General features: G+C 38.2%; 1 protein-coding gene across 6 annotated transcripts in view; it reads right to left on the bottom strand.

The window, feature by feature from the left end:
- The window catches only part of CD226 (CD226 molecule), a 104,285-nt gene that overhangs the window by 7,714 nt on the left and 83,869 nt on the right, over nucleotides 1-12,702 (bottom strand). For all 6 annotated transcript variants that reach the window (XM_021099289.1, XM_021099291.1, XM_021099286.1 and 3 more), the window contains one exon: nucleotides 27-129. In XM_021099289.1, the coding sequence (XP_020954948.1) occupies nucleotides 27-129 (103 nt within the window). The remainder of the gene's footprint in view (nucleotides 1-26; nucleotides 130-12,702) is intronic.

Raw genomic sequence — 12,702 nt, 5'->3', positions numbered from 1 at the left:
GATCCAGGAGGAGTTGCAATACTCACCTCTTATAAGAAATGACAGTGACAATGGTAATTAGGAGAACCAACAGCAACAACAAAGCTGCTCCTCCAACCATGAAGAGGATATAATGGTTATTGATTTTACCTAGGAGGAAAAAAAAATTATAGGAGGAATTAGGAATTCAGCTAAAGCCAGAAAAGAAAGGAAGGTGGAAAATTCGGAAAGGGGACATTAATTGTCATAGAGTAATAATGTAAAACAAAGAGTCCAGTAAAAAAAAAAAAAAAATAGGATGAGATGGTGGGAAAGACTTTTTCTTTCGGAGTCTCCTAAATATTTCTAACTCTTCACAGATTTTCATTAGTTCTTTGGTCCAGCTGAGTTTGCCACCTTAAGAACAAGAATAGAAAGCATTTGTTCAAGACAGATATCACTTCATTCATACAGATCTTTCGTAGGGAAAAAAACTATCAAAATAGTATATCAATGAAGATTACTTCTTAGTTCTGATACAATAAATACATCCAAAACACAACAGTATGGAACTCTAATGTTTGTAAGTGGCATTTTGTTTAAAAATACTGCCTACTCAATTAAGGTTAATGATAAAAATAATCAGGAAAAGTATGTTACTCCAGTTCAGTACTTAGCTGGAAAGAATCTGAAATTCTCATCCTGATTCTTTCACCACTAAGCTGTTTGACTTCCAGCAAATCCCTGGCCTTCTCTGCATGCCTTCCTTCATCTGTCAAGTGATGCCAACATTTCTATTTACATCACAGAGTTGTGGTAAGATTCTAGTGAGGCAATATTCAAACGAACTACATTTGTTCACCTCTGGAGCGAGACCCCAGTGAAGCCAGAGACAATTTCATCTTTAAAATATCTTCCTGGAGTTGCCATTGTGGCTCAGCAGTAACGAACCTGACTGGCATCCATGAAGATATGGGTTTGATCCCTGGCCTTGCTCAGTGGGTTAAGGATCCACCTTGCTGTGAGTTGTGTTGCAGGTTGCAGACTTGGCTCAGATACTGAGTTGCTGTGGCTGTGGTGTAGGCTGGCAGCGGCAGCTCAGGTTCAACCCCTATCCCGGGAACTTTCACATGCTGAGGATGGGGCCCTAAAAAGACAAAAAAAAAAAAAAAAAAAAAGTCCTCCTGCCCATAGCACACTCCCTCCCCGCCTCTCCCTACCCACAGATCTCCTGGTGAGAAGAAGGAACTCCATCCGTATATGTTGCTGATGGAAATGGGATTGAATTGAAACTAAGGAGCTATCTTTATCACCATCTCCCTAGGCAGCAAGCTTTTGGTTTCCTCTCCTGCAGAGAAGGGGCATCTATGGCAGAGAACAGTGAAACTTCCCTCTCTCTTGAAATTAAAGCTCTAATGTTTGTACCCTGACTGTCTGGAATCCTATAGCAACTGAAAACCATGCTTCTCACAGGATTCTTTCCAGTCGTTCACTCTGAGATTTCTTTCTTCCTGACCCACTATTTAGCTGTGATTTTTTCATGATAAGACTCCAAGTCTATTCCACTCATTCTTTTGTAAGTTTTACAGCAAAGAGAAACTAAATCAACAATAAAATATTATTTTTATTTTTTAAATTTGCTTAACCTGTAAGGTGAATAAAGGTAGAAAAATACATGAACACTTTAAAGACTTTGTATGTAGGATCTAGGATGGGGTTTTGTCTAAATCTGATGGGGAGAAGGAAAAGCTAAATTTATTCAGAACAAAAATATATTGAACAACCACTGCCAAAGGAACAAGGACATTTTCTCCCTATCAAATAAGAAACTGACATTTTTAAGCTCTTGGCACATTACTAAAAGTAAGCAAAATACCTGAAATTATTTTGCATTATAACACTGGCCTATAAAAGGGCTGCAATTGCTATACTGACATAATTTGAATATAGTAGCTGCAATTGCTTATACTGACATAATTTGAATATAGTAGATGCTAAGGTTAAGTCAAACTGGCGATCATGGTGAAAAAAATGAAAGTTATGATCAAAAAATTCATTGACAGTGTTCTAGGAAAATTGTTTAGCTACTTTTTGAAATACTATTTAGATCTTAATTACAATTAAAAAAAACCAATCTGGGTAGACTACAGAGATCTAAATTTATAAATGTGAACATTATAGAAGAAAAAATGAGTATTATTTAATCTCTGGAATGAAAAATAACTTTCCAATTTATACAAAACAAACATATAGTACAGACCAGGTCAAAATGAAAAATATCTGTAGGTAACAATCATTGCAAACAACATGTAAAGACAAAAAATTGGTTCGTTATCTTTAACAAAATCTTGCTATTAAGAAAGAGCTATGTAAAACAATAAGGAAGATAAAAACAACTTCTTAACCACAAGCACTAAAAGAGGAAGTTTGCATGAAAGAAAAGACAGTGGTGAGACTGGAGGACCTCAGGCTCTGTTTGGGGAGATCAATCTGCTGCAACGCGCCTCTGGGAAGAAATTGCTCTCCGTTGGCAGATCCTTTCATGAGCTGCTTGCACGTTTGATTAATTGTTTTTTTTCCTAAAGAAATGCTCAGAAATGTGCACAAAGAGTTTTGTGAAACATTTACAACAGCAAAAAGAAAATCCTTACTTTCCAACAATAGATTAAAGCAAGACTACTGAGGTTCTGAAATGTAATTGAATCACCTGGACTTTGTTGAACTACATTGCTAAGCGTCCCCCCACCCCCCGCCGAATTTCTGAGTCAAGAGGTCTAGGTGGGTCCCAGAATTTGCAGCTCCTGTGTGATGCTGATCTGAGGCCACCTCTTTGAGAATCATGGCTATAGAGGGCTATAGACTTTAGAACGATGGGTATAAAGAATTCCAATGAAATGGAAAACTGCTGACTAGAAGTTAAGTAAAAAATTTCAAAGCCAAAATTCACAATTGCACATGCTAGGATATTGCAATCAAGTATAGAACTTATGAGAAAAAAGCCTGCTAGGCAACAATATGCCAAAATTTTAAAGTGATGATCTTCAGGGAGTGGAAATTAAAAGAAATTGCTTCTTCAGGCTTTTTGGTATTTTCCCAATGTACTAAATGATGTATTGCTTTTAATAATCAGAAAGAAAATAGTACAAAAATGTAAAGGTCTGCATGCTTTAAAACAGAATACTCTGCCAGTTTTCAGTGGTTATATTTATAGTGCAGGATGTAGAAAGTTTCTTTGCAGAAGTATATTCAGAATCCTTAAGAATTAAGATGGCATTCTTTATTAGGCTCTAAATTATATATATTAAGTAGAAACCCCTGAAAAGTATGATCATTTGTTTCACACTGCTCAATTACAAATCCAAAATCCAAATTTCAAATGCATTCTTTAACGTGCAAAAGATTGCCTCTCTTTAACCTCCTCTAGCAATGGGTGACCTGGTGGACTCAGATCAATCTTATTTACTCATCTTTTTAGCACATAGTATTTCAAGGCACTCTATGTACCTGGCATTATAGATGAGATGGTGGGTAAAATCAAAAAGCAAAGAAGTCTGGAAGAGATTCAATCATACCCCAGAGATGTTACAATCTTGAGTCTCCTAGCTTGTAGCCAATCCTACTTTTCACTTCGTTCCCTGCCTCCCCCACCTCTTCCCCTTTAACGTGAAGGATCAGGACTTGGTCCAGGCTGGTGTATCCATACAAACTTGCTGGCCCTGTATGGCTAAGATCAGAAACAAAAAGGGAAAGCAAATGGGTGTGATGCTTTAGGGAGCTAATCAATAGTTCACAATGTTCACTTTTTCCTAAATTCTGCTAATAGATCTTAGGTTGAGTAATGTCAGCCCTCAAGCCCCTCTCGTAAAGAAAGAATTATTGATTCTTCTCTGCAGCTGCTTTTTTTGCTGTGTTTTTTTTTTTTTTAAGCCTTCATCCCAATGCTGTGTTGATTCATAGGAAGACAAAAATGTCATGAACCGTAAAGCTATTATTTTTCCTCCCGTCAAAAAAGATAAATACAGTTAAAACAATTTAAAGCGTGTCAGTAAGATATATAAATGAATAATTTACTCCAGAACTGCAACCCTCTAGGCTACGTTTCTGCCAGTGACAAGTATTTATCGCTGAGTTACAAACCCTTAGAGAGGCATGGGACAGAAATGCTGCCAGGTCCTTCCCTCTGAGTCAGGAGGGCAATACCATGCGTTAATGTCCACTGTTTATCCTTTATTAAAGTGTCTAGGATGGGGTCAGGGAATGAGGAAACAAAGTACCTCAGTACATATCTGGACCAAAAAAACACGCTGGGAAAACGTGACAGATCCTGACCTCTAGCCAGTGCTGGATAGGTCATGGTAGACACCAGTAAAGGTTATTCTTGCTGTCCTACCTCGTTAAAAAGAGGAGGAGAAATATTCGATTTCATTCTGTGTACAGATAGGATACGCACAGTATGTGAGCTCCTACACTATTATCAGGTCGATTCCAATTTTTGACTCACTGTGCAATGCAAATATCCAACCTTTGTCCCACATTAGACATTGATTTGCTGGGAAAACAGAGATTGAGGAGGGACACCTTGGGACCTAAGTTCTATCTTCTAAATCTTTTCCCTGGAAGATCTCAACAAAAGACACTTGATCACTCAGACACTTTATTTGGCAACTGCAAAATATGATAAAAGTCAAGCCAAAAGGTGGCTATGGGAGCTATAGATAAAATAGGTAGAAGTGCTTTATACATTTAAGCACCACATAATGGAAATTATCAATAATGTACTTATGCTTTGTATGGACACATTCAAAATTAGAGTTAAATAAATAATTTCTACTCTGTTCATGTGAAATTCCATGTTGCACCAGTCATGTATATAACAAAGGTTTCTAGTTCCTGTAACCAGATTCACCTTTCTGGGGAAAAGCAGAAGTAGTGTTGATAAATACAAATAAAATGACTGCAGCTTTGGAGGACCCCTGGAAATAATGGTATCCTTAAGTTTGCTGAACTTTCCTATATTACTGAAATATGCATCAAGTGGATACTGGTATGGTAATATGATTCCAAGTCAAAGGTCAACTTTCTTTGTGCAAATCAATTTTATACCCTTTGTATTTCAGGAACCTTTCCCTGTTTTATAGCAGGAAGTTCCTAGGGAATATATTACTTTCAAAGAATTAAAGGACCATGACATCAACCTCTAATTTTTCTTCTGGGTACATAGCAACTACTCTTCCTTAAAATAAAAGTATTTTAATATTTTAACTGAGAAATATAAGGCACAGAGAACCTAAGTAGCTGTCCTGTGATTTATAGAGTAAGCAAATGATGGAAGTAAATTTCTAACTTGAAGTGTAAGTTTTGCTACTGTGGTTTTGCCTTTCTTGGAAAATAGTTTTTTTCCAAATGACTTTAACACTTTAAAATTTTACATCAATGGAGAAACACAAAGTTTAAGATAGGCTGTAAAGTTTACCTACTCAATAGGCTGACTGCCATTAGCTACACCTTCTGGTGTCACTGTGTGCATTAGCTGTGCTATGGGTCATCAGGCTTTATAAGTGATTGGTTTATATGAGTGTACCCAAGTCAGCACATGAGGCACAGGGATGGCAGATATTCTGATTTGGTAATTGGTTGAGAAAATTTCCATCATATTAAAGTCTCACCTTTTTACCGACATGTTTCTTAGTCTTATGCTGTATTTCTTGAAGTGTTTCTCCATTCATAAACATGTATTATTTAAAGGAGATTGATTTTATGCATCACAAGTCAGAATGTCATGACCTGGCCATATCTTGCCTACTTCGAAAGTGAATTACTGTGCAGAAAAAGTTGATACAGCAACCCCAAGTTGGCTGTCCATTGGCCTGCTTATCAAGGTTAGCCCTTGGCTGGTGTGGGGGAATTTAGATTCAGGGCGGGTTCCCACCATTTTTTACCTGGTGGTTTATTGTGTCTATAACTAGGTTATACTAAACACCTGCTTTCCTTTTGGGACTCACCTAACTGGCTCATGCATCTTTTCCATTTGCTGATTTTGTTTGGTATCCTTTTGCTGTAATAAATCAAAGGCACCATTTAGAATGTAATCATCAGGAAGAGAAAGCCCTTATCTCCCAGATCTGTGGGAGAGTAGGCATGTAACTTCCAGGAGCACTTTACTCCAAGGTGCAAAACTACCTCCTGGTTTGAAGATGTAAGAAGCTAATTTTTCCGTTGGATAAGGCCAGTTAGCTAACGCAGATGGTCACCCCAAATTCCAGGTGAAGATAGGATAAGCCCTGTGTGACAAATGATGTTATCAAGTCCTCTTACTTGAAGACTAGATATTGTTTAGCTTGAAAACATGCATATAGGAGACGGGATTAAGATGGCAGAATAGAAGGACTGGAACTCAACTTCCCTCCTAAAAAACAACAAAATTCACAACAGAAGACTGAGCATTCTTCACCCAAATGGACTGGAAACCTTAAAAAAGATATCCTACTCCAGAAGAAAAAGAGGAGGACATATCAAGAGGTAGGAGGGGCAATTTTGCAGTATAAACAACCCCATGCCTCCTGGGTGGGATGCTCCACAGACTGAAAACTAACTGGTTCACAGAGACTCACATACAGGAGTGAGAGTTCTGAGCCCCACATCAAACCCTCACGTGGGGGATCTGGCACTGGGAGAAAGAGCCCCTTGAGTATCTGGCATTGAAGGCCAGTGGGGCTTGTGCACAGGAGCTCCACAGGACTGGGGGAAATGGAGAACCCTTTCTTAAAAGGCGCACATGGACCTTCACATGCACTGGGTCCAAGGCAGAGCAAGGTCTCCATAGGAATCTGGGTCAAAACTGACTCCAGTTCTTGGAGGACATCCTGGGAAAACAGGAGTGAATGTGGTTGTTGTGAGGGAGGGGAAATTGAAAGCAAAGTTCTCGGGAATATTCAGCAGCCATGCCTTTCTCTGGAGGTGGCCATTTTGGGAAAATCTAGCCCCACCTGTCAGTCAGTGCTGAGAAGCCCCAGGGCAAAGAACAATCCAGGTGGGATCACAGCCCTGCCCCTCAGTAAACAGGCTACCTAAAGATCCCTCAGGCACACAGATGCCTCTAATCCCATCCAGAGACTAAGCCCACCCACCAGAGGGATCAGAATCAGCTCCACCTACCAGTGGGTAGGCATCAGTCCCTCCCATCAGGAAGCCTACAGCAAACCCCCATACCGACTTCAGCCACAACAGGGGCAGACATCAGAAGTAGGAGAGGCTACAACTCTATCATCTGTAAAAAGGTCACCACACCAAAAACCTATAAAAATGAAAAGACAGAGAACTATAACTCAGATGAGGGAGAAAGGAAAAACCCCAGAAAATCAGCTAAGCAATGAGGAGATTCTCAGCATCCAGGAAAAAGACTTTAGTCTGTTGATGCTGAAGATGATGCAAGACATTGGAAATAAACTGGAGGCAAAGATGGATAATTTACAGGAAACACTGACCAAAGAGACACAAGATATAAAACTTAAACAAGAAGAGATGCAAAATACAATAACTGAAATGAAAAAACTCACTAGAAGCAGCTAACAGCAGAATACAGGAGGCAGAAGACGAATAAGCGAGGAGGAAGACAGATTAGTGGAAATTACACTTGTGGAACAGAAAAGAGAAAAAAGATTGAAAACAAATGAAGAGAGTCTCAGAGAACTCTGGGACAACATGAAACGCACCAACATCCACATTATACGGGTGCCAGAAGGAGAAGAGAGAGAGAAGGGGACAGAAAAAATATTCCAAGAAATAATAGCTGAAAACTTCCCTAACATGGGAAAGGAACCACTCACTCCAATCCAGGAAGCACAACGAGTACCACATAAAATAAACCCAAGGAGGAATACACCAAGACACATATTAATCAAACTGACCAAAATTAAAGACAAAGAGAAAATCTTGAACGCAGCTAGAGAAAAGAAACAAATAACATACAACGGAACCCCAATAAAGTTACTGGAAGATTTTCCAGCAGAAACTCTGCAGGCCAGAAGGGAGTGGCATGATGTACTTAACATGATGAAAGGAAAAAACCTCCAACCAAGATTACTCTACCCAGCAAGGCTCATTCAGATTTGAAGGAGAAATCAAAACCTTCACAGATAAGCAAAAGTTGAGAGAATTCAGCAACACTAAAGCAGTCTTACAACAATACTAAAGGAACTTCTCTAGGCAGAAGAGAACAAGAGAAGAAGGAAAGAAAAAAGAGCAACAAAAAACAAATCCAAAGCAATTAATAAAATGGCAATAAAAACATACGTATCAATTATTACCTTAAATGTTAATGGACTAAACGCCCCAACCAAAAGACATAGACTGGCTGAATGGATACAAAAACAAGACCCATATACATGCTGTCTTCAAGAGACCCACTTCACTTCTAAGGACACATACAAATTGAAAGTGAGAGGATGGAAGAAAATTTTTCACACAAACAGGGATCAAAAGAAAGCTGGAGTAAGAAAAAATAGACTTTAAAATGAAGAATATTTTAAGGGACAAAGAAGGACATTACATAATGATCAAAGGATCAATCCAAGAAGAAGATATAACAATTTTAAATATCTACACACCCAACATAGGTTCACTACAATATATAACGCAACTGCTAACAACCTTAAAAGGAGAAATTTACAAAATCCAGAAATAGTGGGGGATGTTAACACCTCAATTACAGCAGTGGACAGATCAACCAGACAGAAAATCAATAAGGAAACACAGGCCCTGAATGATGCATTAAACACGATGTACTTAATAGATATTTATAGGACATTCCATCCAAAAGCAACAAAATATACATTCTTCTCAAGTGCACATGGAACATTCTCTAAGATTGATCACATCCTGGGCTACAAATCCAAACTCAGTAACTTTAAGAAAATTGAAATCACATCAAGCATCTTTTCTGACCACAATGCTATACGACTGGAAATCAACAACAACAAAAAAATCTGCAAAAAACACAAACATGTGAAGCCTCAACAACATGCTACTAAACAATCAATGGATCACTGAAGAAATCAAAGAGGAAATAAAAAGGTACCTAGAAGCAAATGACAATGAAGACAGGACATTCCAAAACCTATGGGATGCAGCAATAGCCATTCTAAGAGGAAAGTTTATAGCAATACAAGCCCACCTCAGGAAACAAGAAAGAGCTCAAATAAAAAAGCTAACTTTACATCTAAAGCAGCTCGAGAGAGAAGAACACACAAGACCTAAAGTTAGTAGAAGGAAAGAAATCATAAAGATCAGAGCAGAAATAAATGAAATAGAAACAAAGAAAACCGTAGAAATGATCAATGAAACAAAAAGCTGGTTCTTTGAAAAGATCAACAAAATTGATACACCCCTAGTCAGGCTTATCGAGCAAAAAAGAGAGAGAACTCAAATCAATAAAATTAGAAATGAAAAAGAAGAAGTAACAATGGACATCACAGAAATACAAAGGATCATAAGAGACTACTATATGCAACTATATGCCAATAAAATGGACAACCTAGAAGAAATGGACAAATGCTTAGAAAAGTACAATCTTCCGAGACTAAACCAAGATGAAATAGAAAAGATGAATGGACCAATCACAAGAACTGAAATTTAAACTGGGATTAAAAAACTTCGAACAAACAAAAGTCCAGGACCAGATGGCTTCACAGGTGAATTCTATCAAACATTTAGAGAAGAGCTAATACCTTCCTTCTGAAACTACTTCAACAAATTGCAGAGGAAGGGATACTCCCAAACTCATTCTATGAGGCCACCATCACCCTGATACCAAAACAAGAAAAACATGCCACAAAAAAAAAAAGAAAACTACAGGCCAATTTCACTGATGAACATTGGTGCAAAGATCCTCAACAAAATACTAGCAAACCGCACCCAACAATACATGAAAAGGATTGTACATCATGATCAAGTGGGATTTATCCCAGGGATGCAAGGACTCTTCAATATCTGCAAATCCATCAGTGTGATATACCACATTAACAAACTGAAGAATAAAAACCATATGATCCTCTCAATAGACGCGGAAAAAGCCTTTGACAAAATCCAACACCCTTTCCTGATAAAAACCTTTCAGAAAGTTGGCATAACAGGAAGCTACCTCAACATGGTAAAGGCAATATATGGCAAACCTACAGCAAACATCATTCTCAATGGGAAAAGCTAAAAGAATTCCCACTGAGATCAGGAACAAGACAAGGATGTCTGCTCTCACCACTATTCTTCAACATAGTTTTGAAAGTCCAAGCCACAGCAATCAGAGGAGTAAAAGAAATAAAATAAATCCAAATTGGAAAGGAAAAAGTAAAACTATCCCTATTTGCAAAATGACATGATACTATACCTAGAGAATCCTAAAGACTCTACCAGAAAACTGTTAGAGCTCATCCATGAATCTGGCAAAGTCGCAGGATACAAAATTAATACACAGAAATCAACGGCATTTCTATACACTAACAATGAAAGGGCAGAAAGAGAAATTAGGGAAGCAATCCTGTTTACCATCACATCCAAAAGAATAAAATACCTAGGAGCAAACCTTCCTAAAGAGACAAAAGACCTGTACTCTGAAAACTATAAGACACTGATGAAAGAAAGCAAAGATGACACACATAGGTGGAAAGATACACCATGCTCGTGGATTGGAAGAGTTCATATTATCCAAATGACTATACTACTACCTAAGGCAATCTACAGATTCAATGCAATCCCTATCAAATTACCAAGGACATTCTTCACAGAACTCAAACAAAATATTTTAAAGTTTGTTTGGAAGCACAAAAGACCCAGGCTAGCCAAAGGCGTCCTGAAAAAGAAAAATGGAGCTGGAGGAATCAGGCTCCTGGGCTTCCAGCTATACTACAAAGCAACAATCATCAAAACCGTATGGTACTGGCACAAAGACAGAAACATAGATCAGTGGAACAGGATGGAAAGCCCAGAATTCAACCCACACACCTACAGCCAACTAATTTATGACAATGGAGGCAAGAAGATACAATGGAGAAAGGACAGCTTGTTCAATAAGTGGTGCTGGGAAAACGGGAGGGCCACATGGAAAAGAATGAAATTAGGACACTCCCTAACACCATACACACAAATAAACTCCAAATGGATTAAAGACCAGACACTATCAAACTCTTAGAGGAAAACATAGGCCAAACCCTCTCTGACGTAAACGACAGCAACATCTTCTCAGATCCATCTCTTAGAGTATTGACAATAAAAACAAAAATAAACAAATGGGACCTAATCAAACTTAAAAGTTTCTGCACAGCAGAGGAAACCCTAAACAAAACGAAAAGGCAACCCACAGCATGGAAGAAAATCTTTGCAAGGGAATCAACTGACAAGGGATTTATCTCCAAAATTTATAAACACCTTCTGCAGCTCCATACCAATAAAACAAACAACCCCATCAAAAAATGGGCAGAAGACCTAAACAGACAACTCTGCAAAGAAGACATACGGATCGCCAAAAAACATATGAAAAGATGTTCAACATCACTCATGATTAGAGAAGTGCAAATCCAAACCATGATGAGGTACCACCTTACACCAGCCAGAATGGCCATCATTAAAAAGTCTACAAACAAGAAGTGCTGGAGAGGGTGTGGAGAAAAGGAACCCTAGCACACTGTTGGTGGGATTGTACATTGGTGCAACCACTGTGGAAAGCAGTATGGAGATGCCTCAGAAAACTAAACATAGAACTACCATTTGATCCAGCAATCCCACTCCTGGGCATCTATCCAGAGAAAACCAGGACTCGCAAAGACACATGCACTCCGATGTTCATTGCAGCACTATTTGCAATAGCCAAGACATGGAAACAACCTAAATGTCCATTGACAGAGGAGTGGATCAAGAAGAAGTGGTACATATACACAATGGAGCATTACTCAGCCATTAAAAAGAACGAAATACCAGCATTTTTAGCAACATGGATGGACCTAGAAACTATCGTGCTAAGTGAAGTCAGCCATACAATGAGACACCAACATCAAATGCTTTCACTGACATGTGGTATCTGAAAAAAGGACAGACTGAACTTCTTTGCGGAAGAGATGCTGACTCACAGACATTGAAAACTTTATGGTCTCTGGTGGAGACAGTTTGGGGGGTGGGGGGATGTGCTTGCACTGTGGGATGGAAATCCTGTGAAATTGGATTGTTATGATCATTATACAACTACAGATGTGATAAACAAAAACATGCATATAATGGGTTGTATCTGCTGGGCTCTACAAAAAGCTGAGATTTCCTTCTGTCTTTGCAAATCTCTTTGTAGACTGCCTATGACACATATCACAATTCCAGTTTAAGGCTTATTCGATAATAAAATTGTTTTCTTTCCCTTTTACATTTGTGGAGTAGTTTTCTGAGTAGGAAGGAGATATAGTTTCTAATTGTAATTCCCCAACATATTGTTATTATTACTGTTGTTTAACCAAGTGTAACTCTACCTTGCAGTGTTATGCTTTTCCACCAGGATATAATAGGAATTTTTTTTTTTACTTCTCTACTAAAATCAAGATGAACATTTTCCCCATGCAATGAAACACAGTAGGCATAACCTATCCCTTAAATATTTTATGTATTTAGCTGTTTCATATAAAGGTCCATAAATATGACAGAAGATAACTATTCAGAATATTTTAATATAGAAAACAAACTTTCTTTTCTTAGGAGATTTTGAAGGTTAAG

This window comes from Sus scrofa, chromosome 1 (genome assembly GCF_000003025.6).
Source record: "Sus scrofa isolate TJ Tabasco breed Duroc chromosome 1, Sscrofa11.1, whole genome shotgun sequence".
In the NCBI taxonomy this organism is placed as follows: Eukaryota; Metazoa; Chordata; class Mammalia; order Artiodactyla; family Suidae; genus Sus; species Sus scrofa.
The sequence above is the reverse complement of the archived record's forward strand: the minus strand, read 5'-3'. Positions and strand labels throughout refer to the sequence as shown.